At 42.0% G+C, this 23,800-nt stretch overlaps 1 protein-coding gene across 6 annotated transcripts in view; it reads right to left on the minus strand.

The window, feature by feature from the left end:
• wdfy4 (WDFY family member 4) overlaps positions 1–23,800 on the minus strand; it is an 85,024-nt gene that overhangs the window by 46,781 nt on the left and 14,443 nt on the right. For 3 of the 6 annotated variants that reach the window (XM_074675265.1, XM_074675268.1, XM_074675264.1), the window contains exons 10-33: positions 21,147–21,379; positions 20,911–21,050; positions 18,579–18,709; positions 18,396–18,497; positions 18,107–18,297; positions 13,838–14,538; positions 13,649–13,742; positions 11,523–11,737; positions 11,331–11,425; positions 11,004–11,223; positions 9,449–9,525; positions 9,148–9,366; positions 8,821–8,999; positions 8,495–8,726; positions 5,802–5,953; positions 5,618–5,729; positions 5,347–5,537; positions 3,260–3,412; positions 3,091–3,164; positions 2,780–2,941; positions 704–801; positions 522–618; positions 232–437; positions 1–147 (exon numbers count right to left, since the gene is read on the minus strand). The exon at positions 1–147 is cut by the window's left edge and continues 20 nt beyond it. In XM_074675265.1, the coding sequence (XP_074531366.1) occupies positions 1–147; positions 232–437; positions 522–618; positions 704–801; positions 2,780–2,941; positions 3,091–3,164; positions 3,260–3,412; positions 5,347–5,537; positions 5,618–5,729; positions 5,802–5,953; positions 8,495–8,726; positions 8,821–8,999; positions 9,148–9,366; positions 9,449–9,525; positions 11,004–11,223; positions 11,331–11,425; positions 11,523–11,737; positions 13,649–13,742; positions 13,838–14,538; positions 18,107–18,297; positions 18,396–18,497; positions 18,579–18,709; positions 20,911–21,050; positions 21,147–21,379 (4,221 nt within the window). The remainder of the gene's footprint in view (positions 148–231; positions 438–521; positions 619–703; positions 802–2,779; positions 2,942–3,090; positions 3,165–3,259; positions 3,413–5,346; positions 5,538–5,617; positions 5,730–5,801; positions 5,954–8,494; positions 8,727–8,820; positions 9,000–9,147; positions 9,367–9,448; positions 9,526–11,003; positions 11,224–11,330; positions 11,426–11,522; positions 11,738–13,648; positions 13,743–13,837; positions 14,539–18,106; positions 18,298–18,395; positions 18,498–18,578; positions 18,710–20,910; positions 21,051–21,146; positions 21,380–23,800) is intronic. The other 3 variants (XM_074675269.1, XM_074675267.1, XM_074675266.1) reach the window with 3 other exon arrangements.

Here is a 23,800-nt window from a genome sequence, read left to right on the forward strand (position 1 = left end):
GGGCCTTCCTCCCCAGCAGCAGCGCAGCCAGGGCCTCGTACACCTGAGGCAGGTGAGAGTGTCTGAGCAGCAGCCCCTGAAGGACCTCGAAGCCGGGACAGGATGTGCTGGAGCACTCATGAGACCAGGAGTGAGCTCGCAGGTTGTCTGTGGATGAAAAGCTCTGATCAGGATGCTTTTTGATCTAACGCCTGATTGGATCGTTACATCTCATCGCTCAGCTTCACGTACCCATGACGACGAAGGGCTCCTCCAGGCCCTCGATGAGCGTGGCGGGGAGGATCCCCTCTCTGAAGCTGCTCTGCTGACCGGGACTCCACAGGAAGTGTGTGAGCAGGACCAGACCCAGCTTCAGGGTGGAGGAGTGGAGGTGGGGCTGGAGGAAGAGGAGGAACCAGTCGCTGCCCAGAGTGTCCAACAAAACCTCCTGCAGCCCGCTGAGGAGCGAGAAGAGGACAGGTGAAGGTGAAGTTTCTGCTCACACAGAGAGGAAACATGTTTATTACAGCAGAGCGACTCACTCTGTGGTCTGAGGACCGTCTGAGTCCAGGACTTCACACAGGCCCAGTAACAGCTGGTTGCGGATCCAGATGAGGCTGGCTGGGTCAGAACTTTGAGCTTTGGCACAAATAAGGAAATCAGGATCAGTGATGATGTTTTTAAGCTGAGAAACTCTGGATGAGACGTGCAGCAGCAGGTGTACCTGGTAAACTGTGGGAGAAATCACTTTCAGAAATCTGCTTTCCTCCACTCGAGCTGCCGAGCGGCGGAGGGAGGGTGTAAACCAGGAAGAGCCCGAGCCTGAAACCAAGAGACGGAGAGTTAACTAACACTGGGATGCTTTTCTTTAATATTTCTGATTTTAGTGATTTTTAGTTTGATTCTTTAACACCAGACCAGGTGAAAAAGCTGAATGATGATGGAGCCATTTTCTCCTGTATGCTCATCACATGTGAGTCAGTTTTTAAGATTCATCCAGGGATCTGACATCTCAACTTTTTCCAACCCAGCTTATAAAAAAAAGACTAAAATGAAGGATTTAAACTTGATAACCTTGATACTTTGATACATCAATTTTTTTCTCCCACCCCTAGTATTCTGCAAAAACTGAAATCTTATCAAGTGTTTTTATCTTATTATAATTAAAAAATGACTTATTACACTTCATATGAACCACATTTAACAAAAATGTCTTGTTTTATGATATTTAAAGCCTTAAAGTGATCCTCCGGGATGGAACAAGTTGGGTCCTATCACAAGGTTTAGGGCAGAAATTACCCCTACAGCAGTGTTTTTGTGCAGCAGAAGCCCAGAGCGCTCGCACCAAACACCCCCTCCCTGCTCCTCTGCAGGTTTCCTCTGCACTCAGACGGGGCCATTTTTTACTTGACCAAAAACACAAATAAACGGACTCCCACTGAAAAAATCTGGTATCGTTCTGCATTCACGCTTTATTTAGAGAATTTTCAGCGCGTTACTTTCACACAAAAACACCGCTAAATAAGGCTCTAGTTCTGTGAGTATAGGTCAAAAAATCCATCTCCCCAGTCATTCCAGATGGGCTGTGGTCACACTTTAAAAAATTAAAACACCAGGTAGAAATGTTTCTCACGTCTGATTGTTGTGGTGATTTGAAGATATCATTTGGCTGTCTTGTATCCAAGTCCTCTTTTTTTTAAGAGTATTGTTTTCATTAGTTATACGAGGTTAAAAACGAGGCTTTACGTCACGTTTAACGATGACTGACAGCTGACGTTCTCGTGTATTTTTTCCGAGGATTGTAAAATATGTCTGGAGGTAGAATCAGGAAGTGATTAGACCCTCGAAAGAAATTAAATAATTATTATTTTTGTCACCCAGCTCCACTCAGATTCTCCCAGAATCCCTCACAGTCTCTACTGCACAGACTCTGGCTGCCAATGGTGGCGCCTGTGACGGAGGAATTTTGGCTTCAAAATCGTACAATTAAGTTACAATTAAGAAAGCGTTTCCTGCTCCTCTTCCACTTTTTTATTCTGCCTGGGCCAGGAGCTGGAATCACCCGTTGTTTAGTTTGGATTGTGGATTTGCGTGCACACATTTGTGGATCACACTACCGACCTTACTGACTTTCCTCACCCCATACGTTTTGTTATCATTTGGTTTCATTTGGCTTTTGGGATAAATTAATCATTTTCTTTCGTACACCCTGTCTCGGTCTGTTTTTGTCACAACCCAGGAGCCGGGTTATGACCAAATGAAGGCTCTTCTGGATGCTTTTGTTTCGTTACACAAGATAACTCACACATTTGGACAGGTTTAATCAAATCTGAGGATCCAGATTTAGTTCGTTGAGTCATCTGAGTTCATTGAGTTTAAGTTTAACTTCATTTTTTTTCCAAGATCTTCTTTGTTTGTCGGCTTGTTTTCATGCAGAGTGGGTTTTTTGCATGAGAAAAGTTTGGCAGACGCTGAGTTTCTTGTCTTTGTGATAGCTGCTCTCTTTTGTTCCCGGGTTTGAGTGTTTGTTGTAATAACAAGTAAAAAAAAATCTGCTAATGAAAGAAGAAAAATTTGCTCAAAACTAGAATAATGTCTCAATACAAGAAACTTTTCTCATTTAGTCTTTAAATTACTTAAAATCAGACGTTTTTCTGGACTGGTCAGGTGACTGTGGCTCAGATTAAGTCTAAAAAAACATTTTCTACTGAAAATCAGACAAAAACACTTGATAAAAGTTTTTGCAGAGTATTAATAACAAAGAGTAATCTGGTGTCTTGGTGTGAAACCTCTCGTCTACCTCTTGGTGTCCTCGGGGCTGCAGTGAGCTTTCAGTAAAGACGTGACGAGTCCAGAAATGATGGCGGCTTTCTGAACCGTCACAGCAGGATCCGACAGCTTGAACAGCAGCTTTAAAAACACGTCTCCGCCATGAAGAGCCGCTTCACTCGTACCATCACTGCTGAGAGTGCGGAGAGAGGAACAGAGAGCGTTGACAGAAGAGCAAATTTAGTCCCAAACAACACCTTCTTTGTTGGGTTACGTAATTCACTCGCCATGGCCATGTGAGTTAATAATAAATGGGATTACAGCGTTATCTGTGGGAACTACCTGGAGGATTTCAGGATTTCAGCAAAGTGGTTGAGAGCAGAAATGTCCAGATTGTCGGGGGTCTTCTGCCACACCTGAAAACACAGAGGGAGAGTGTCAGAGAGTCGCTCAGAGTGTGAATCAACTTTCTAAAGAGAAATCAATCTGTGACTTCTTCTTTCCCGCCCACCTCCAGGTCACACAGCAGAGCCCGGAAAGCCGCTGTGTTCTGCAGACGACCCGACCCAGAGCTCAGCTCCACTGAGCTGGACAGATACAGAACCAGCTGGAAGGTCCTGTGACTGACCAGACTCCTCTTCATCTTCAGGAGGAAGGCCAGCAGCTGCAGGAGAGAGCGTGACACACACACACATGGATCACAGCGCTTTACTTCACACTAGTGTTGTCACGATACCAAAAATATGCTTGGATAAGATACCTGCCTACAAAAATGTTCATATTGATACTTTATCAACTAAATAGAAAATCAGAAAACAGTAACTGTTGTGCAGAAATGAGCAGGTAAAATAATCCTGCACAACACAACCCAGCTCACTGGAGTTCAGCCTACACCAGGGGTCTGCAACCTTTACCTTCACAGGAGCCATTTACCCTCAGCTCACCTGGATTAAAGTCATTCAGGAGCCACAAAATCTACTTTATCTTCACAGTCAAGGCAAAAAAGTGCATAAATTTGAAACATTAGAAATCTAGTGAATAATTAAACAAGAAGATTTTGCGTTTATAAAATTGTTAATGTTTTGTCCCTTTTTTTATAAATGTTCAATATATTTGCAAATATTAAAAAAATAGAAAACTAAGTAATATAGTTCATAAATTCGCAAAATTTAACATATTTCAGTAAGATTGCCATTTTTTTCAAGAAATTAAATACAAAAAAAGAAAAAAATGGCTGAAATTGCAAAAAATGTGAAATTTCAAAACTGTTCTAAAATTTCATAAATTTGCAAAAAATATTTCAATTTTAATATTTAAAATTATTTTTAAAAATTGAGGAAAAAATGCAGATATAAGAAAAAAAGTGAAATTTAAAAATTTGCAAAATCTAAAAAAAAATTGGAATATTGATCTCTTAATTTGTAAAAAGTCTACAAAAAATGAATTGTAGAAAATTTGCAAAAAGTTGACAAAAATAAATAAACAACTAATAAGACAAATAATTAACGCATAATAAAATGATTAATTAAAATCTGTGTTTTATTAATATTTTTTAGAATCTACAGGGAGCCACAGCAAAGGAGTCAGAGAGCCGCATGAGGCTCGCAGACCTCTGGCCTACACAGTGTGTTGAGACACTAAAAGCACCTTTTTCACATGAATGCTCTTAAAAAAAAAGTGTACCCGTGTTATCTAAGCTCTATCTCAGATTAAACACTTTAGTGTCTCCTATAGGCTTTTATCATCGTTAAAGTTAGAAAACTACTTGTCACTTATTGAACTGTGTCATCACCACAGCTCTGTGACTCAGGGCTGAGCCTGCTCCACGCAGCTCGTGTGTTTATGACGCTGATTATTTATCGTATCATCTACAAGTCGCGGTGAACTAGTTTTCTCATCACAAAATAACTGACAGTCGTTTGACTTTAGTGTTTGGGCACGTCATCGTTTGAATCTGTCACGCTTGCTCTTTAAGGAGGTGAGGATGCTGAACGGTGAGGTGCTTCATCATGTTCATAGTGTTTCCTCCCTGTATGTGTCAGTAGTAAGCTTTACAGACGGGCTTTCAAACGTGTATTCGTTTACGAAGCCGCTCAGACTGTCGGCTTCGTAAGCAGAGTAATGACAAATTTCGCTCCGTGCCCCGTTTTTTTCGACAAGCTGCGGTCGGTTCACAGTAGTGCTGGAAACTTGGAGCCATGTCTATAACTTTGTCTGTACTTTTGCATCCAGCTTAAGAAATCGAACTGTGAGCTAGTCAGCGCGAGATCGGATTATTAAGATGACCATTAACATCTTTGTCGGACTGAAAACGGCCATGCGTTGACACGTGAAGCTAAAACAGGCTCACTGTCTAACTTCACAACAACACACACACTTTGGAAAGAGAGCAAGTCTCCGCCCACTCCTCAGAGAGGAGAGAGGACCCAGCTCGTGTCCTCTGATTCACACAGAAAAAAGCCTTGGAGTATTGATACTTAAAACACGTGGTATCGTTTACTTTTTGAAAACAGGAAGTATCGATACTTTCTCAGTGTCGGTATATCGTACAACCCTACTTCTCACACGATGTTTCAGGTTCCTCCCGCTCACACACACCTTGTATCCGTCGATGCGGCTCATCTCCTGCTGCATGGCAGGGTTGGTCTCCAGCACGGAGAGGAGGACTTTCACAGCGGCGTACAGAGCGCTGTCATTCGGCGCCATCGCCACCAGACTGAGAATGACTGCAGGCCCGCCGACGTACAGGAAGCCGTTGGAGGCGGTGCTGGGAGTGAAGGTACGGACACCTGGAGGGAGGAAGACACCTTCAAAACATTTCTGTAACCATCGACTGAAAAGTCACTTCACAGAGAGGCGGAGTCCGTACCGTAATGTCCGATTAGCGCCGCTCCGATGGTGCGAGCCGTGCCGCTGAGGTGCTGGCTGATGTTTCGAGCCAGGAACACGGGCGTGGACTGGTCACGAGACGTTATCCCCATCTGAGATCAGACGAAAAGATCTAAATCTGTCCCCAACAAGACACAGGTAGCTCCAACATGGACTCACCTTACCTCTTTAGCAATCAGCCGGCAGTCCACCTCGTTGTAGTCCTCCCTGATCTGAGCCACGGTGGTCAGGGCGGAGATCGACGGGTTGATGCCGAAGGAGATCCTCTCCTCAGGAACCAGCCGGAGGAGGACGGACTCAGAATCTGGATCAAGACCTGGGTATGAAACAGGAAATAGGGAAGTGAAAGTGGAGGTAGACATGCAGCAAATGGTCAGGAGTTTAACCAGCGACCTCTGTATACAGGACGAGCTAAAACAACAACACAACTTTAGTTTCTGAAGTAAGAAATCTATATCATACAGATCTACGTCACATGTCCTTCACAAAAAATCACAAATGCATGAAATGAGCTCCATGACAGCACGATTTAACGCACGCTGTGACAGGGTGGGAACACAGAGGACAGGGAAAGATCCGTCTTAGTGCACTCCAATGTAAACCAGAAAGTTTCGCTTTCATTTCTCTACGATTGTTTGATTCACTTTTCATTTATTTATTCAACTTTCTCCATGTTATCTTAAGATTACAGATCCTACAGGAAACTCTCTCTTCCTGTTGATCTGCTGAGCTTCCTGAATCTGTCAGCCTACAGGGGGCGTCGTTCAGCAGCTTCAGCTAAACCTCTTTAAATCAGCAGATTGACGAGTCACAGAAACGTCACGTGACTCTTCTGACAGCAGGAAGTTTGTGGACACAGGGCTGGTTGAAGGAGCTGTTTAATGATAACTTACAGAGTCAGACCAGGAGAGCATTCTGGGAAAAACAAAGGAGCTTGTTGGAGTGAAAAGGTCTCTCTGTTCGTGCCCACATGCAGGGGAATCAATAACACACATCCTGACAGAGCTCTCTCATTTCAAAGCCATGCTGAATGTAACGCACGCAACATGATGAAATTTCATTCATTCATCTTCTGCTGCTCATCCTGTTCAGGATCACAGGAGCCTATCCCAGCTGTCTGCTAGCGAGAGGCGCTTCATCACAGACCTGGTCCACACGTAGCTGGATATTTTCAAAAACAAATATCCCCCCTCATTTGTTTTAAAAAAATACTTTACTCCACATGTAGCAGGAAAATCCACTGATAAGTTCAGCTCGGAGCACGCCAAACCCATATGTGTCAGTGTTTTATAGACGTAAAACTTGTGCCAGTCAATCAGGATGAACCTCCGTCATTTAGCTGTGACGTCTGAAAACCAAGAACTCTGTTTATTCCAGTGGTGATTGCTCTAAGACTGCAAGAGAAGCTCAGCTTCCCCTAAAATGTCCCTAAAAAGTGTTGATCTGTTCTGCTGTGTGAACATTTCATTGATAAAATCTGAGCTAGAATTCCTTCATCTTTAGTTCAGAATCAGCTCCTATCACAGGTAACTGGCTCCACCTCCTTCTCATTCATCCCCGCAGCGTCTCAGCGCTTTAACACAGTCGGACGCTGAGCGTCTTCTGACTTCAGCGGGGAAGTGTAGAGTGGGTTGTTCCACTGTGGAAACTGGACGGTCATTGGATAAACGCTGGGCTTTGTCCCGCCCATCGGACGCTCAGCGTCTCTGGGGGTCTATGAGGCAGTGGGCTGGCCTGGACGCTGGGCTTCTGCATGATGATTGGATGATCTGTCTGAGGCTGAATCCCTTTTTGACTGACAGTGAAATGAGCCAGTCAGAGATCTTGAAGTTTAACCCTCCACAGGAGCATCTTCTGAGTTTAACAGTCAGTTGTTCTGGACTGATCCAGAGGTTTTATCGATCCTCAGTGAGTTTACTTTTCTTAAAAATGTCGAGCGTTGTGTTTAAAGATTCTCTCTCTTTTCACCAATAAGCAGCTACAGCTACAGCTGAGGAGCTTCTCCCCCTGTCACTCACACTTACAGCCTGTCATAGTCTCACGTAGCAGCTCCAGCTGATAACAAGCTGACACAGAGGGGAGAATTTACCTTTAAACAAATAAACAAATTTATGATGTAAGCTGAAAAAAATGAGCTTCTCCTCCTTGACTGACCAGCAGCTGCCACTGGTTTCATGGCGTTGATATGAAACCATGAAACAGAGTTTCCCAAAATCTTCACTTAGGCTGGAGATTTTAGAAAACATTGTTTTTAGTGACGTTAAACTGTGGTTTTATGTGGATGACAGGACTAAAAAATTTTTAAAAAATGAATGAATGAATTGAATTTATTTCTGTTCACTTGCAACACTTGAAATAATTTACACAAGCTCAAAGTGAAATTTTGGAATTTCCAAGCAAGCCTCCGTAGGGATGGAAACAGAATTACTTCTTTTTTTAAAGTTATTTTTTGGGCTTTTTATGCCTTTAATTGGAGAGTGGAGAGGACAGTGGATAAACCAGGAAACGGGGCAAGAGTCGGGGGAGGTGACATGCAGGAAAGAGGCCACAGGCTGGATTCGAAACCAGAACCTTAACCACGAGGCTATCTGCACTCTAAGGATGAGGTACTTTCATAGGCACCAATTGAATTCTGTCTGTAGCAAAGGGCATCGATTCACGTAAAATTAAACGGTACTATGTTTCGGTACCTAAATGCATCCTTGTTACCGTGAGGGAGTAGAAGAGTAGGAGATTTTCCATGCTGGACATGAATGCAGCATTTCAAGGTTATATACTGAGAAATAAATATGTTAAATTAAAAAATTGTAGATTTTATTATTTATTACCTAAATGCTGTAGACACCTCCTGACTCACCTGTGTGATGCAAACCCAGGAAATTGCCCAGGTAGGCGGTGCCCTGAGTGTAAACGACCTGCACAGCGTCGGCGCTCAGAGGCTCCTCGAACAGATACGACGGACCCACCCTCCACACCAAGGCGGCGTGCTCCTTCCAGAGCGCCGGCGTCCCCATCAGCCCGTACACGTCGATCACTGCAGAGGGGTCCATGGAGACGCTCTGACCAGGGAACGGCTGGATGTACCTCATCTGACAGGAAACACAGGAAGCATCACGTATGAACGAACGTCAGCTACAGACACAGATTTATTATGAATTTATGAACCACAGTTTGTTTTTTTACCTTTCCTGTTCCCACTGGTTTGCTGTTGAAGTACGCTGAGACCAGACAGTTCTTCTTCACCTCCTTCGCCATGACCACGGTCAGATGGTGCCACTGACCTGGGACCAGCATGCTGGAGCAGCGAAACCTCAGGGACGTTGGCAGAGACGTGGGAGTGCCGACTTCAGGCTCCATCATATCTGCAAACACCCAGCGAGTCAGTGAGAGTCTTACTTAAACCAGCGCTGATAAGAGGAATCTGTTTCAGAGAAGTCAAACAGACGTCTGACTCTCTCTGAGCGGACAGACGGAGGTCAGGTAAAGTTCAGCAGGTTTTCTCGAGCTCACCGAGGTAGGTGAAGGTTTCCTCCTCTGTGGACACGACCAGGCAGCCGTCGTACGCTGAGAAGGACACGGACAGACACACGTACTGCTGCTCAGTGCGGGACATGTGGCGGACCACGGACAGCAGGCGGATGGGATGTGAGTCGCAGGCTGAGCTGAACCTGTTGATCTGGAACCAGCAGGAGAAGGTGAGCCCGGCTGTGGGAGGGAAACCCCTGCAGTCTGAAACACCAGACAGAAAACCAGGTTCAGCTTCATCCACACACACACATGTGAGTGTTAAACATTCAGACGCAGTGATTACCTCCTCCTATTCCTCCTGTGGAGATGGAATCAGCCGTCACTCCTTTGACCGTGGCCAGAGAGGGCAGGAAGAGGCAGCTGCAGGGCACAACACCACAAGGAGATCAGGGAAGGAAACATAGATTTTTAACAACAAAGTGAATTCATCATGAGAGAAACTTCATTAAGTTAAATTTCAGTGATTCATGTATGTGAGGAACATGTTCAGACTTTGACTCTCAGCAAATATCAATCAAAAAAACTTACTGATCAGCTTCTCTAACAGCTCAGCCCAGCTCCAAGTAAAGGGTCAAATGTATTATGCTGTTATTGCAGCAAAATTATTTGTGTGTGTGAATGCATCCACAAATATAGGAACTGATCTACAAACGTGAAAACAACTTTGCAAATGTGTGCACAAATCCACAAATGTGCACACAAATATATAAAATGTCTGCACAAATCCACAAATTTTTAAATGTGATCACACAAATCCAAAAATGTATGTGCAAATTGACAAATGTGCGCATGAAAATCCACAAATGTGTGTAAATCCACATATGTGTGCACAAATCCACAAATGTGTTTACAAAGTCACAAAAGTGGGCTAAAATTCACAAATGTTTGCACAAAAATTCACTCATATGCACACAAATCCACAAATGTGTTCACAAATCCCAAACTGTGCACAAATCTACAGATATGTGTGCATGCAAATTTCACAAATGTTTACACACAAATCCATAAATATACATACAAATTCACAAATGTGTGCACACAAAATCTACAAAAATGCACACAATTCACTAATGTGCACATGCTAATCCACAAATGTGTGCACACAAATCTGCATATGTGTGCACAAATCCACAAATGCGTGCATGCAAACAACTAATGTCTGCACAAATCCACAAATATGTGCACAAATCTACAAATGCACAGACTGTTTTGCAAATGGATCACTAGTCTTTGATGGCTGAAAATCTGTTTTTCTAAAACACCTGAAAATCTGCACAAATCCTCAGGTTTTCCTGAGGCAGGCCTCCCTATTGGCTGTTTCTGTACCCCAACTCTTTGCCACAGTCCTGCCGTGCCAGTGATCTGCAGATTTATAGAGAAAATCCGTCTGTAAGAGGAGGGTTAGTTTGCCCTGAGTTCAGGCTGCCAGGTGGAGTTATTATTGTAGCAGTGTGTCTTTAGCTCTTTTGGTTTATTTTGCAGAGGTAGATATTATCATCATTTTTGAAGAAATGTGATGTTAAACTGGACTTAAAAGCTTCAACTTTTACTGAGACCAGGAGATTAATGGTCCATCCTCTTCCCTGCACCACGCTGGAGGGACTGAAAGGTTCGACAATAATCCAAAATCCTGTACCTGTGAGCCTGAGCTCAGGGCAAACTAACCCGCCTCTTATAGACAGATTTTCTCTATAAATTTGCAGATCACTGGCAAAAATCAGGTGCACACAGACCACTGATTGGGAGGCCCACTTCAGGGTTTGTGCCTGTTTTGAGCCTTTCCAGCCATTTAAGACCAGACGTTTATTTAGATGAGCCCCAGTTAAAGGAGAACTCACCCATATCCACTCTCACTCATGTCAAACTCGACGAAGGCTGGCGAGGCAGAGACTCGATGAGGTCTGAAGGTGCGTGGTGACGTCATCGACACCAGGCTGATGATCTGGTGAGCGGGGACGGCGAAGGATTCACTGCGAGCTGCAGACTGTAACAAGCTGAAGGTTCGTTTCAGAGACTTTGCTGAGGATCCAGGAGATGAATCCGTCTCTGAACTGTGACCTGGTTCAGAAAACACAACCGAGAGCCACAGAGTGAGGTTATAAAAAACCAGAAGACACCTGGAGAGGAAAACAAGGTGAAGATTTTAGGAGGAAACACATAAACACCGTTTTCTCTGACTGATTGGTGACGCTCCTTTAGCAGCTGCTGGGCCAGTTTATCTGCCGAGCACATGAGAGGGTCGCCGAGACACAGGAACTTCCTGTCAGGAGGAAAACAGCAGATTCCTCAGCTAAAAGACTTAAAACAAACTTAAAATAAGGATGAGCCTGTCTCTGAACTAGTGGGGTGTGTTTTACCTGAAGTCAGCCTGCGTGATGGCCTGGGACGACAGCTTCTCAAACACGCGTGTAACAGGCAGGTGTAACGGGTGGTTTGGGTTCAGTAACGTACTCTGGTAGTGGGTCAGGAGCGTGGACACCAGCGCCCCCTCACACATTATCTGACGGTTTCGCTCAGGTTTGACCAAGTCCTGGATGTGGTGGACCAGGGAGAGCTGGACCTCCATGGAAAGCTGAGGAGGAAGAAGATAAATCAGTTTAACACACAACAAACATGGAGCAGGTAATCAAATTCAGGTATTCTTTCAAAAATGTAAAAACTCCTGAAAATTTATCAAATTTTATTTTCTTTTCAAATATTGAAAATGTTTTTGAAATTTAAAGATTGTTAGCAATTTTTGCATATTTTTATATTTGATATTTTTATTTTTTATGGCAACCTTTTTAAATATTTTTTTTTTTCATATTTTTTGCAGCTTTTTCACATTTCAATTTTTTTCAAGTTTTGACAACATGTCAACTGACTACATGCCGGATTAAAGGCATTAATTAATGCCAAACAATTTTGACGATATTTGCAATCACATTCAAGTATTCTTCCAAAAATTTTGAAGCTTTTGTTTTTCTGAAAATTTGAGACTAATTCATTTTTTTTTCATTTTTTTTTTATTTTGCTTTCTTAAAAACTTTTTGCAAAATTTTTCTTCTTCTTTTTTTTTTTTTTTTTACTTTGCAACTTTTTGTTTTGGAAACTGGAAATTTCAACATTGTTTAAAAACTGTGCAAATTTTGGAAATGTAAAAAAGTTTGAGATTTCTGCAAGTTTTTGAATTTAAGCAATTTGGGGAAAATTTTGTGAATTTTGTAATTACAAATTTGATTTTTTTTTTCTTTTTTTTTAATTTAAAAAACATTTGCAAATTTAAAAACTTTTTGCAATTTTTCTTTTTCTTTTGTTTTTTTCTTACCTTGCAACTTTTTGTTTTTGAAACTGAAAATTTCAACATTGGTTAAAAACTGTGCAAATTTAGGAAATGTTGACAAGTTTGAGATTTCTGCAAGTTTTTGAATTTAAGCAATTTTGGGAATTTTTTTTTTAATTTTTTAATTCCAAATTCTATTTTTTTTTTTTAATTAAAAAAACATTTGCAAATTTTCAAAAATTCAAAATCTTTTGAAATTTCCAGTTAATTCAAAATTTTTGCAAATTTCTAAATATTTAATATTTGGCAAATTATTAAATTTTCAAGATTGTTTGAAATTTTTGCACATATTTGAAAACAAAAATTACACAAATTGTCAAAAATATTTTTTTCTGAATTTTTTTGAAAATTTCTGTTTTTCTTTTTAACTCAATTACTAATTTTTTTTTAAAAAAGTATCAAATTCATTGAAAATAAAAAATTTAGACATCACATGCAATTTTATGAATTTAAAATACTTCTTATTTAGATAATTATTTACAAGATTCTGACTGTGTATCGAACTTTATACCTTTCTTTTGTCTTTATGTGAAGATAAAGTAGATATTGTGGCTCTTGAATGACTTGAATCCAGGTGAGCTGAGGAAAAATGGCTCCTATGAAAGTAAAGGTTGCAGATCCTTGATCTAACTCTTTTTTTCAACCTTTTTTAATCTTATTTAAAATCACATCCAGGATGGCCTAGAAAATCTCGCAGACTCCAGTAAACAGGAAGTAGTTTCACTTTCACTGGAGGAGCCAGATCAAACCCACACCTCGTGTTATTTGTTCATCAGTAGATGGGTTTTAAACCAGCTGTAGGAGTAGTTGCTGCTGCAGGAACACTGAGCCCTGCCTTGTATCTCTGCATGACGACAGCCATGGGAGCTATGCATTTATATTTATGTTTGTTGATTATTAGTATTGCCTGAGCTGCGATATGATGCGTGTGTGGACAAACCAAATTTCCCCGAGTGATCAATAAAGATTTTCAAACCCGATCCTGAAGCCCACGCAACGATGGGAAACATAACAGCTGCTGCAGCAACGAACGAAGGCGTCGAGCACCAAAGACGCCCTGGATCCCACTAATTTATCACATGATGATTAAAAAAAAGATGGAGGAGCGCTGGCAGGGAATGGATCAACAACCGGAGCTGGTGTGAACGTCGTTACAGATACCTGAGGGTCCTCAGGGGTGAAGACGGATGGAAGGAGAGTCATGATAACTCTGACCGCTCCGGGATGGAGGATGGTGTGATCAGAGGTGAACCTGCTGTGAGACAAAGAGGGACATGGTTTAGACTCATGAGACCACATCCACCAGTTAGCACAAACTGCTGCCACCTGTAAATACTCAGAAACCTCCACCTGTACTGGGACTCTGTGTAAACTGTGGAGATACTGGGTGCTGTGCTCCTGGGTCTTCCCATTGGGTCCTCCACAGACTGCGGTCCTGGTCCCAGGTGGACTGGAGACCCTGAATCCACTCCTTCCTGGCCTACTCCTCCTCCATTGAGTCCATCCGCCTCCCCGTTGCACCCATCCATACTCTGCAGCCCCCGAGGAGAGTAGGTGCCTGTGGCGAACTGGTCCAGATGGGACAGCAGCCTCAGACAGGTCCGGAGCGTCAGAGCCAGGCTGAGCTGAGGGGTCGAGGAGGAAGCAGCTTCAGGGGTCTCTGCTAACTCCACAAACTCATAAAAGCTCTTCACAGGCGGCTGGTTTTCCTCTGCGGGGCTCTCCTCGCCCTCAAACGCCTCCTTCTCGGGGCCGTCGGCGTGGAAGCAGCCCAGCTGGAGGAGCGCCTCGGCCAGCTTCTCGTAAAACCCCCCGGTCTCAAAGTGGTGCGCGTTCACCGCGTGGAGGTGCACGGCCAGCGACAGGATGTGCAGCGTGAGGAGGAGGAGGTCCAGGAGCGGCTGATGGCCCAGGGACCTCCACACCTCGCCCTGCGGAGGGTCGGACATGGCGCCCTCCATGTCGGTCACCAGAGACAGGAGGCCGGTGAAGCCGCCTGCTCTCCTGAAGGCGTCCCAGCTGTTTGGGTTCTCCAGCACCTTCAGCACGGACTGAAACACAGGAGGAGGTGAAACCAGCCTGATTATCGATTAACGACTCTGACTGACACTCGTCTGAGAGCGACCGCTGCCGCAACAAAAACTCAACCCCTGTTTTCCTCGGCCTCATTTCGGTCAGCTCCTGAAGTCGCCCTCAGCTTCTCGAAGCGTCTCCAGTCAATTAAAACAACGTCATGAAAAATAGATGAAACATATAGATATCTCATAAATCATTTCTGGTAACTGGTTTTTGGAGGTGAAGGAAATCACATTAGCTTTATTCGATTTAGGGAGCTAATCCATCAGGAAGCTAATGTGTGAGGGGAATGTGATTAGCTCAAACTGGAGTAATCACAATGGCTCTTAACACTCGCCAGCACAGGTCGTAGCCAATCTGATTGCCACCTGCTTTAACCACGTTAGCACAAAGACGACACACACACACACACACACGCACACACACCATGAAAACACACAGTAACTCCACGTTAGAGCTTCTTCTGGCAGCCGTCTATAAAGAGCGGACACACACACAGTGGCGGTGTAACTGCGTTAGCTTTAATCACATCTCCGTCCCGTTCGCTGATCTGATAGAGGCGGTAATCTTCGGCGTGCCGTAGCACAGGGCTGGCGTCTAATCGAATCGCCCCGGAGTTAACAGCTAAACCTGTTTTAACCAATCAATCTGCATTTGTCTGTAATATAATCAGGGTCTAACACGCTTAGAAAATAAATTCACTTCTTAAATATTTGAAGTGCATCACAGCGTGTTGTTTGATGTTCAGTGAAGGCCGACTTTAAAGTTCAGAGTGTTCATGAAGCAGCCGAACGCTGACGGTAGCTCTGAGTGACGTCAGACGAAGAAAATCTCAGGATTTCTAGAAAATTTAAATATTTTCTCTGATTTTGAAAAAAGTTATTCACAAAGTGTCTCAGGCATTCAGGGAGCTCCTAAGGTGAAAAACTGTTGGAGGAGGAGGAAAAACTGAAATCTTATTATTTTGTCTTTAAAAAACTTGAAATAAAACATTTTTCTGGACTGATCAGATGAATGTGGCTCATATCGAATATAATCAGACAATTTTTACTAAAAATAAGACAAAAACACTTGATAAGACTTCAGTCAGCCTTAATAAAGAGAAGTTGCTTAAAGCCAAAGATAGGTGAGGGTAATTCACTTCAGTAGTTCATTTTGTACAGAGAAATACATTAATGAAATGATAAGGCTTTAAAAATTACACGCAAAACCCAGTTTCTGCTACCTGAGACAGGTGTTTATCTGCTGATCCTCCCCTTAAACCGTCCAGTTAAAGAGCTTACAAAACTCTATAACATTCATAAAGTTTATTAAAGGTCCCATATTCTGCAAAAATCACTTTTTTAAGTCTTTTAGTGAAATGTGTGGGTCTTTGTCTTTCCTCCCAGCCCACAAAATGTGATATTTAATGACCAAACCTGTTCTTAGTAGAGCTTGTTAATGTAAAATCCTGACCTAAAACCAGCTGTTTGGATTTTAGGGATTTGCTGACGTCAGAGCCATCACTGCTCTGTTTTTGGCTGTAAACAGCCACATAGCTCCATGCTCAAGCTTCCCATCTCAGAAGAAGACAGACTAAGTGTCTAGAGTTCATTTATCAGGAAATGTTCCAGCTACACTCAGTAAAACTGAGCATGTGTGTGCTAGTCACTTCACGGCCGACTGCTTTTCCAACTTTGGACAGTCCAACAGAGGGCTAGCCAATAGACTGGTCCTGAATCCAGGCGCATTACCAACCATCCTCCAACAAACCTGGGACCCTGGAAATGTGAGTATTTTAAATGCTGTGTGCTGTGGAGCAGATGGAAGAGCTTTTCCTCAGTGTCCCCCCTGTCTCTGTGTTAGCTTCAGGATGCTAACTTTAGCTGCAGTTAGCCTGTTGTTTTAGCCTGTAATGTTACGGTAAAGGAGCTTCTCTGTTTTCTAAACATTGTGCACTCGGAGCTCGTGGCGCCGCTCTCAGTGACGTGGAAGAGCGGGGCGGTATCAGCGGTGGCTCATTTACATAGGAAGGCCACGCCCACTAAATCAGAGCGTTCTGAACAGAGGGGCTATGAGAGCCTGGAAACAATGCTGCTGTGCTTGATTTATTGGCTTTTTGGACCAAAACATGTTACTACCATTTCATGAAGACATCAATGATCAGATTAAACTGAGGAAAGGAGCAGGAGATGGGAACTTTAATCTCAGAGAAAGTGATGTCAGCCAGACCCTGATTAGTAGCCTACAACACTGTGTGATCTCTGCTCCAGTTTTCAGCACCTCCCAGGGCTTCTCACACTCAGGTGCAATGTGTTCGCAAGAAATGGGAATAACACATTGATGTGTTGGGTAATGAACTCCCAAGTCTGTCTCTTCCCTGGTGCTGTGATCCTGGGACCCCCAAGTTCCCTTTTAAAACTCTTTGATTCTCCTCCAGGAGCTGAGCTTACATCACACTGCATAAAAACTGAAATCTTATCAAGTGTTTTTCTCTTACTGTTTTGTTAAAAATGTCTTATTATATTCGATATGATCCACATTCGCTTGACCAGTACATAAAAATGTCTTATTTTGAGTTATTTAAAGACAACAAGAGAAATTTGCTCAAAGATTAGCTTAAAACTAGAATAATGTCTTAAAACAAGTCACTTTTCTCTTGTTCCATTGGCAGTTTTTTTTTCAACTTGTTACAGCAATTCAGACCTCATTTTATCTTTAAACAACTTGAAATCAGACATTTTTCTGGACTGCTCAGGTGAATGTGGCTCAGATTAATCAAAAAAAGACATTTTCTACTGAAATAAGACAAAAACACTTGATAAGATTTCAGTTTTTTGCAGTGTACAGTTCTTTTGTTATTTATTTCATTTGATGTTTTGGTCGTTGTTTCAAATAAAACCACTTTTAAAAGGGCGGCAGTAAACACAGGAAGTGCTGACAGCTGCGTCCACTGTTGCATGGTTGTTGTATTATCTGGGATCATACGAAACTACAGTATTTCTAAGACCGTCTAGTCCAAACTGAAGCTTGTGTTCCTTGTTTTCATGTCCTGACTGTTGTCAAAACTTTGTAAACTTCTGTTTTTAAAAGCGATATACAAAAAAAGTTATTATTATTATTCAATTCAAACACATTAAGGAGTAAAATGAGCAGCATGGACAGTAAACTCAACAATAAGCTAATCTATTTAACCAGCGTTCAAACATTTTGAAGCTGGCTGACATTAATTTCATCATCATGATATGAAATTAATGTCAGGATCACACATTTCTGAATCCAGTCTGAGTAATGTGATTAGTTCATGTTACTGTCCATTCATCACTAGGACAACAGAGCGCCTTTTTACTCATCTTTTTCCTTTTTGTACCAATCACAGCTTTTTGCAGACTGCGTCACCTAGCAACAGGGTCAACCTCACCTCCTCACTAAGATCAAAGTTTCTGTCTCCTCCTCGCTCAGAGCTGCTCTCAGTAACTTCCTGAATCACTCTGAGCTCAGACTCCTTTAGGCTCAGTCCAGAAAACAGACCCTGATGTATGTATGAGTAAAAGCTGTCTCTACCTGCAGCAGGTCCCTCTTCAAGCCCAGTTCCTGCTGCGTGGAGGAGCACAGCGCTCCTATGGCTGTGCTCATGAACTCCTCGGGGTTAATCTCAGCGAGCTGCTCCAAAATGTTCAGCGTGGGGCCTCGATACTGGTCTTCATCCAGAAAGATCTTTATGTAGGGAACCATACCCAGGTCTCGCACTGACACTGGTGAAAGAAAAAAGAGAAACATTAAATATAAAACACACCAACGAGTCAAGTTACAAAGAGAGAGCTGGAAAAACTGGGACAGAAATGAACCCCACCTGTGTTTTTGATGGAGCGCAGAGTGAGCGTGGAAACCACCTGGAGCATACAGGCTGTGAGCAGCTTCTCACTCTCCTCCAACGACGCCAGGCGCTGAGGGTCTGAGGTTTAACAACATTTATTAAGATCAGCTGTTTAACCTTTTCATCATGATTTTACAACAGCACCGGGTTGAGTCGTACTTATTTGTGGTGGACAAACGACCCCAGCCTTCCTGATGATCTTGGCCCTCCTCCGGAGCTCCCCCAGGAGCAGCTCCAGCAGACCGCGCTCACTCAGCACCTCGGCTATCATCCCGCTGTGAAGCGTCATCCTACAAGCAGGAGAGATTTTTCAGATCAGGCTGAGAAAAGAGAAGAGGTCTCCTACCCCAGCTGGTACATCAGGTGTTGGTTTATCACCAGCTTTTCTGAGTCCACCCTGAGTTTAACAAGCAGTTTATTCTCACCTGTAGTCAGAGGAAACACTTAGACTGAGGTTAAATAGTTTCATTTCTGACAGATTCATCACTCCTGACAACTGAGAAAAATTCAGTTCAGGCCTTTTGTGGTTAGCTTCAAGTATGTTGTTTTCTTGGAGCTTTGAATCAGGATGTAATGTCTGGATTTTTCTCTCATCATTGATCATTATTGATGATCAAAACCCTGGCGTCACCTGGATCCCACTCTCCCCTTCAAATCACACATCAGGAACTAGGGATGAACCAATCCAACTTTTCTGGTATCGATACCTGGGCTTTGGGTAAAGGCAAAAAATGAGCATACGAAATGACTGAAGTTAATAATTATTCAAAATATAAAATATTTAAATGTTTAGCAGCAAAACAAAGCTTCAGAATAAACAGAAATTCTTTTGAGCTGTAAACTTTTTTTACCCTGTAGACTGGTGATGCAGCAAAAAGCAAATAAAAGTGACTCAGAGGAATTGGATTGGCACCATGGGTCAACCCAACCCTACTGATACTGATCCAGCTTTGAGGGGCACTGATACCTGATACCAGGATCAATACTGGTGTGCTGCAAAAAAGTGAAATCTCATCGAGTGTTTTTGTCTCTTTTTCAGTAGAAAATGTCTTTTTAGACTTAATATGAGCAAAATACATCTGACAAGTCCAGAAAAAATGTCTTGTTTTCAACAAGGTAAAAAATCTGCCAAGTTACTTCTTCCATTGGCAGATTTTTTTTTCTTGTTTCAAGCAATTCAGACCTCATTCTGTCTTTAAATAAATTGAAATCAGACATTTTTCTGGACTGGTCAGGGGAATGTGGCTCAGATTAAGTCCAAAAAGACATTTCCTACTGAAAATCAGACAAAAACACTTGATTAGATTTCACTTTTTTTGCCGTGTGTATCCCTATCAGGCACATGACCAAAACATCCTTCTTCTGCTTCCACAACATCAATTTCCTTTTTTGCCGCTGAGACACTCATTAATGTTACATAACCTCAAGACTGGACTGTTGCAACAGCATCCTCTATTAGGTGTGGACGTATCGATCTTAATATTGATAGTATCCATACCAAGATGTGTATTGGTATCGATACTATCAATACTAGCATGATGAGATCGATACTACAGTTTCTCTTATGTCATCCAGCAATTTACTTCACTTTACTTTACTTTCCTCTGTCTGCTGCTTCTCTGTGCAAATGGGAGGATTTTTTTGTTATTTTACACTTGTGATTTTTTTTCCCTAAACAATTGTGGTGGTAGAATAATCATTTTATCACTTTTATACAGTTAAAATTTTGTTCTATTGTTGTGGTTAGTTAAAAAAAAGCATATTTATTGCCTAAAATCTTTGTGCTGCGTTTTACCATGATCATAATTATAATAATAATAATCATAATCAAAATTATTCAATGATCATTACATTTCATGTAAAAAGTATCAGTATTGGTATCGGCGATACTTTCCCTGTATTTACTTGGTATCAGATCAATACCAAAATTCCCAGCATCGCCCAATCTCTCACCTCTGTTTTTTTGTAATATGGTACGTTATGTTCTCATCTCTATGTTGTTAAGTGTCTTTAAGTACCTTTAAAAAGTGCTTTTTAAATCTGATTTTTTTATTGTTATAATCATCATTATTATTATCAAGAAGAGGAGAAGGAAAGGAGCAGAAACTGAGTCTAAAAGCAACTTTCTCACATCAGCTGCAGACCAGTCCTGACAGGGGTCTAGATTTAACCTCCACTCTTTAAGGATAAGGAAAAGTTCATGACAGATTCTTTTTTATTCAGTGTTTTCACACCTTTAGTTTTTTCCTTCACCTCAAAGCACCACCAGGTTCATGCCAGGTCTCCGTCATATTAGCATCAGCGTCCCAACAAGAAACCTGAGGTCAGACTAGTTTACACATGCACACACTGCATGCTCTGAGAAATGTTAGCGTGTGCTTTTCTTCCTGCACCTCAGAGATAAGAGGAAGGAGGATCTGTTCATAAAAACGTCTGTGAGGACATTTTTGGCATAAAGCAGGAAGTAAAGTGTTATAATCCAGGAGCTCACCGGTGGAAACACTTCAGAGCTGACACTCCAAACTGGATCCCCTCCACTCCTCCACCCAGAGTCCCAGCCCAGCTCTGCTTCAGCACAACCAGCAGGCCCCGCAAGGTCTCATGGGGGATGTAGTTCAGCTTAAACACCACCTGTAAGGACACCAGTTATTCTATCAAAAAGCATGTGTGTGTTTGTGAAAGAAAAGTCCCCACATGGACATTTTCTGTCAGCCTGAGCCGTCGTACCATCTCCAGGAGAGAGAAGAAGAGTTTCTGGACAGGCGCTGGTTTACGCCACACACACGCAGCCAGCTGAGACATGGACTGGACCGTCCACTCCAACAGGAAGAAGTTGGCGGGGTCCCTCTCCCATATCGTCTGAACGGTCCGAAGAAGCTGGCAGCACAAGAGAGAGTCCTGACAGCGCAGCAGGGAGGACTGCAGCAGGTGGAAGGCTGGGAGGTTCCTCACCGCTGAACCTGTGAACAGAAACAAAGAAAAGTTGGATAGTCCTTATTTCATTCTGTCATAAAAAAAATAGATAATCGACACAAAAAAATCTCAAACGAGAGTGAAAAGGAGCAGAAAGAAAAAGATATCTTATGGGTACAAAGGAAGGGTTTTGGGAGCCATTTCTAATCTAATACTCCTGCTTTGGAACAATGGACACAAAAGAGTTCCGATGTCTCATTGTGACATCATCATCACCATGGTAACCACACAGCTGCGTCTACTGACTGATGATGTCACTAAGAGACAGAGGAACACATCTGTTTGTTTACCTGCCTAAACAGCCAACACACACAAACACACTTTTACATGTACTCATGTACTGATACTACTATTAATACTTCAGTCACTTCTTCCTCTGCTACTTTAACCTCGATTTTTACCTCATTTATGATTTATTCTGCTTTTTCTGTTTCTCCATTCCACTTTTCAGGCTTTGTTTGACTGATTTTTGTTTGACGCTTTTTTGGCAATTCTCTGAGATTTTAGATATTTCTTCAAGAAAGACATCACAACGAGGATTTTCTTCCTGAATTTCCCCTCGGGGATAAATAAAGTATTTTCTATTCTACTCTATTCTATTCTATTTTAGCAATTCTATTTCAAATTTTCCTTCCTTAGCTTTGTATTTCAACGCATTTGCTGCAAGGAAATGCAATTTCTTGAGTTTTATCCGCCCCTCCTTTCGTAAATTAAATAAATACATCATAAATAAACTGCATTTTAACATTTCGTCATTACTTTCTTACAGAAAGATGACAAACAAAACAAATTCACAAACATAAACTCATGATAATTTTCCATTTTGCAGATTAACTTGTTTCCCTGTTTTCTTAAAGTCATTCAAAATCAAGTTTTATTGCCAAGTACATTTGCACATACAAGGAACTTAACTTGGTGTGTTGGTGCAACAATTAATAAGAAAATAACACAGAATTACTTGCTGTACATTCTGTAAAATAGAATTAAATATAGAGAAAGTTAAGATATAGAATATACAAATATACAAAAAATATATAGAATAATAAAATAAAAATAAAGAATATTTATAGAAAATGAAATTACAATAATAATGAGAAAATAGAGGATGCAAGGTGGTTAATAAACTAGATTTGATAACTTTTTTGGAAAGATACAATCTGATTTGGCTTCTTTGGTGTCTTAACTGTAGTGTAATGTTCCTTTAATTTAGTTCTGAATATTGGTAAATATTTAAAATCCTTTTAAATTGTAACAACTTTCTCTTTTATTCAAATCAGCACTGGATGTTAGTTGGTAGAAGCTTCTCATGAGCTTAAAGAGTCCTTAAACCTGACGTTTCATTAGGTTTCTGTATTTTAAAACAGATCATTTATTTAAATAATTGGCAAATTAGTTTGTACAAACTTTTGCATTAAGTTTAACTTTTGTTATAGGACTACAAATCAGTGTCAGAGATCAACCTTGGTGAAAAAAGATGAGTTTAAGCTCAGTTTGTCATATTTTGCTCTCCAAGGTCAGAGCTGTTTTCTAAAGAAAAGGAAAAACAAATGAATCCCAAACAGCCTTAAATGCAGAGCACATTAAATGTCGCAGACCAATCGAGTTACTCACACACAGACGGAGTGAAAACAAACAACATAACGTCCATGAGAGCAGCGTTACTGAGGCTTAATCTGCTGTGATAGAGTTTGTTCCCTCTTTGTCAGAGCAGGAGCAGGAAGCGCTCAGGTTTAGGAGCCGCAGCCTCTGGTGTTTGTTGTGAATACATACATACCTGCTTAGTAATAGGATTCATTTTCACACTTAGTGTAAATTACATCAGAGCCAAATGAGATCAGCACCAAGCAGTCCCCAGCGCCTCTGCTGGAGAGATCTGCTCCTTGATGTGATGGATGGGTGCTGAGTCTGTGTGTCGTTGTGGGTGTTAGTGGGTGTTTGTGTGTTTATTATGGACGCTCTGTTTATGGGTGCTGGATGGAAATGTGTGTGCTCGTCTGTGATAGATGGCTGGGTGCTGTAGGCCAGTGGTGAATGGATGTGGGGCATCCTAACAGAGTTAGACTGGAAGCCTCCACTTCATCATCCCAGACATAATCACCTCAGCTTCCTGTTAACCTGAGGGCTGCTGCGCACTGCGGTGGAGCGGCGGCGGCGGCAGGGGAATTTAGAGTCAGGGAAATTTGAGGATTTGTGAAAAAGTGGTGGTGCATTTAGGGTGGGTGATGTGAGGGCCAAAGGGGTCAGGATGGATGACCTGTGGGATCACTTTGGGCCAATTCTCTCGTGAAGCTTCTCTTCGTTGGGTCGGTGGTGATAAGGAGGAGGGTTTTTATTTAGTCAAGGTCTTTTTTTATTGTTTTTATTGTTTTTTCTGGACTGACAATGAGACAAGAGAAAAGTTTCTCGTA

This window comes from Halichoeres trimaculatus, unplaced genomic scaffold (genome assembly GCF_033239565.1).
Source record: "Halichoeres trimaculatus isolate MK-OKI-2021-1 unplaced genomic scaffold, fHalTri1.1 fHalTri1_scaffold_8, whole genome shotgun sequence".
Taxonomy (NCBI): domain Eukaryota; kingdom Metazoa; phylum Chordata; class Actinopteri; order Labriformes; family Labridae; genus Halichoeres; species Halichoeres trimaculatus.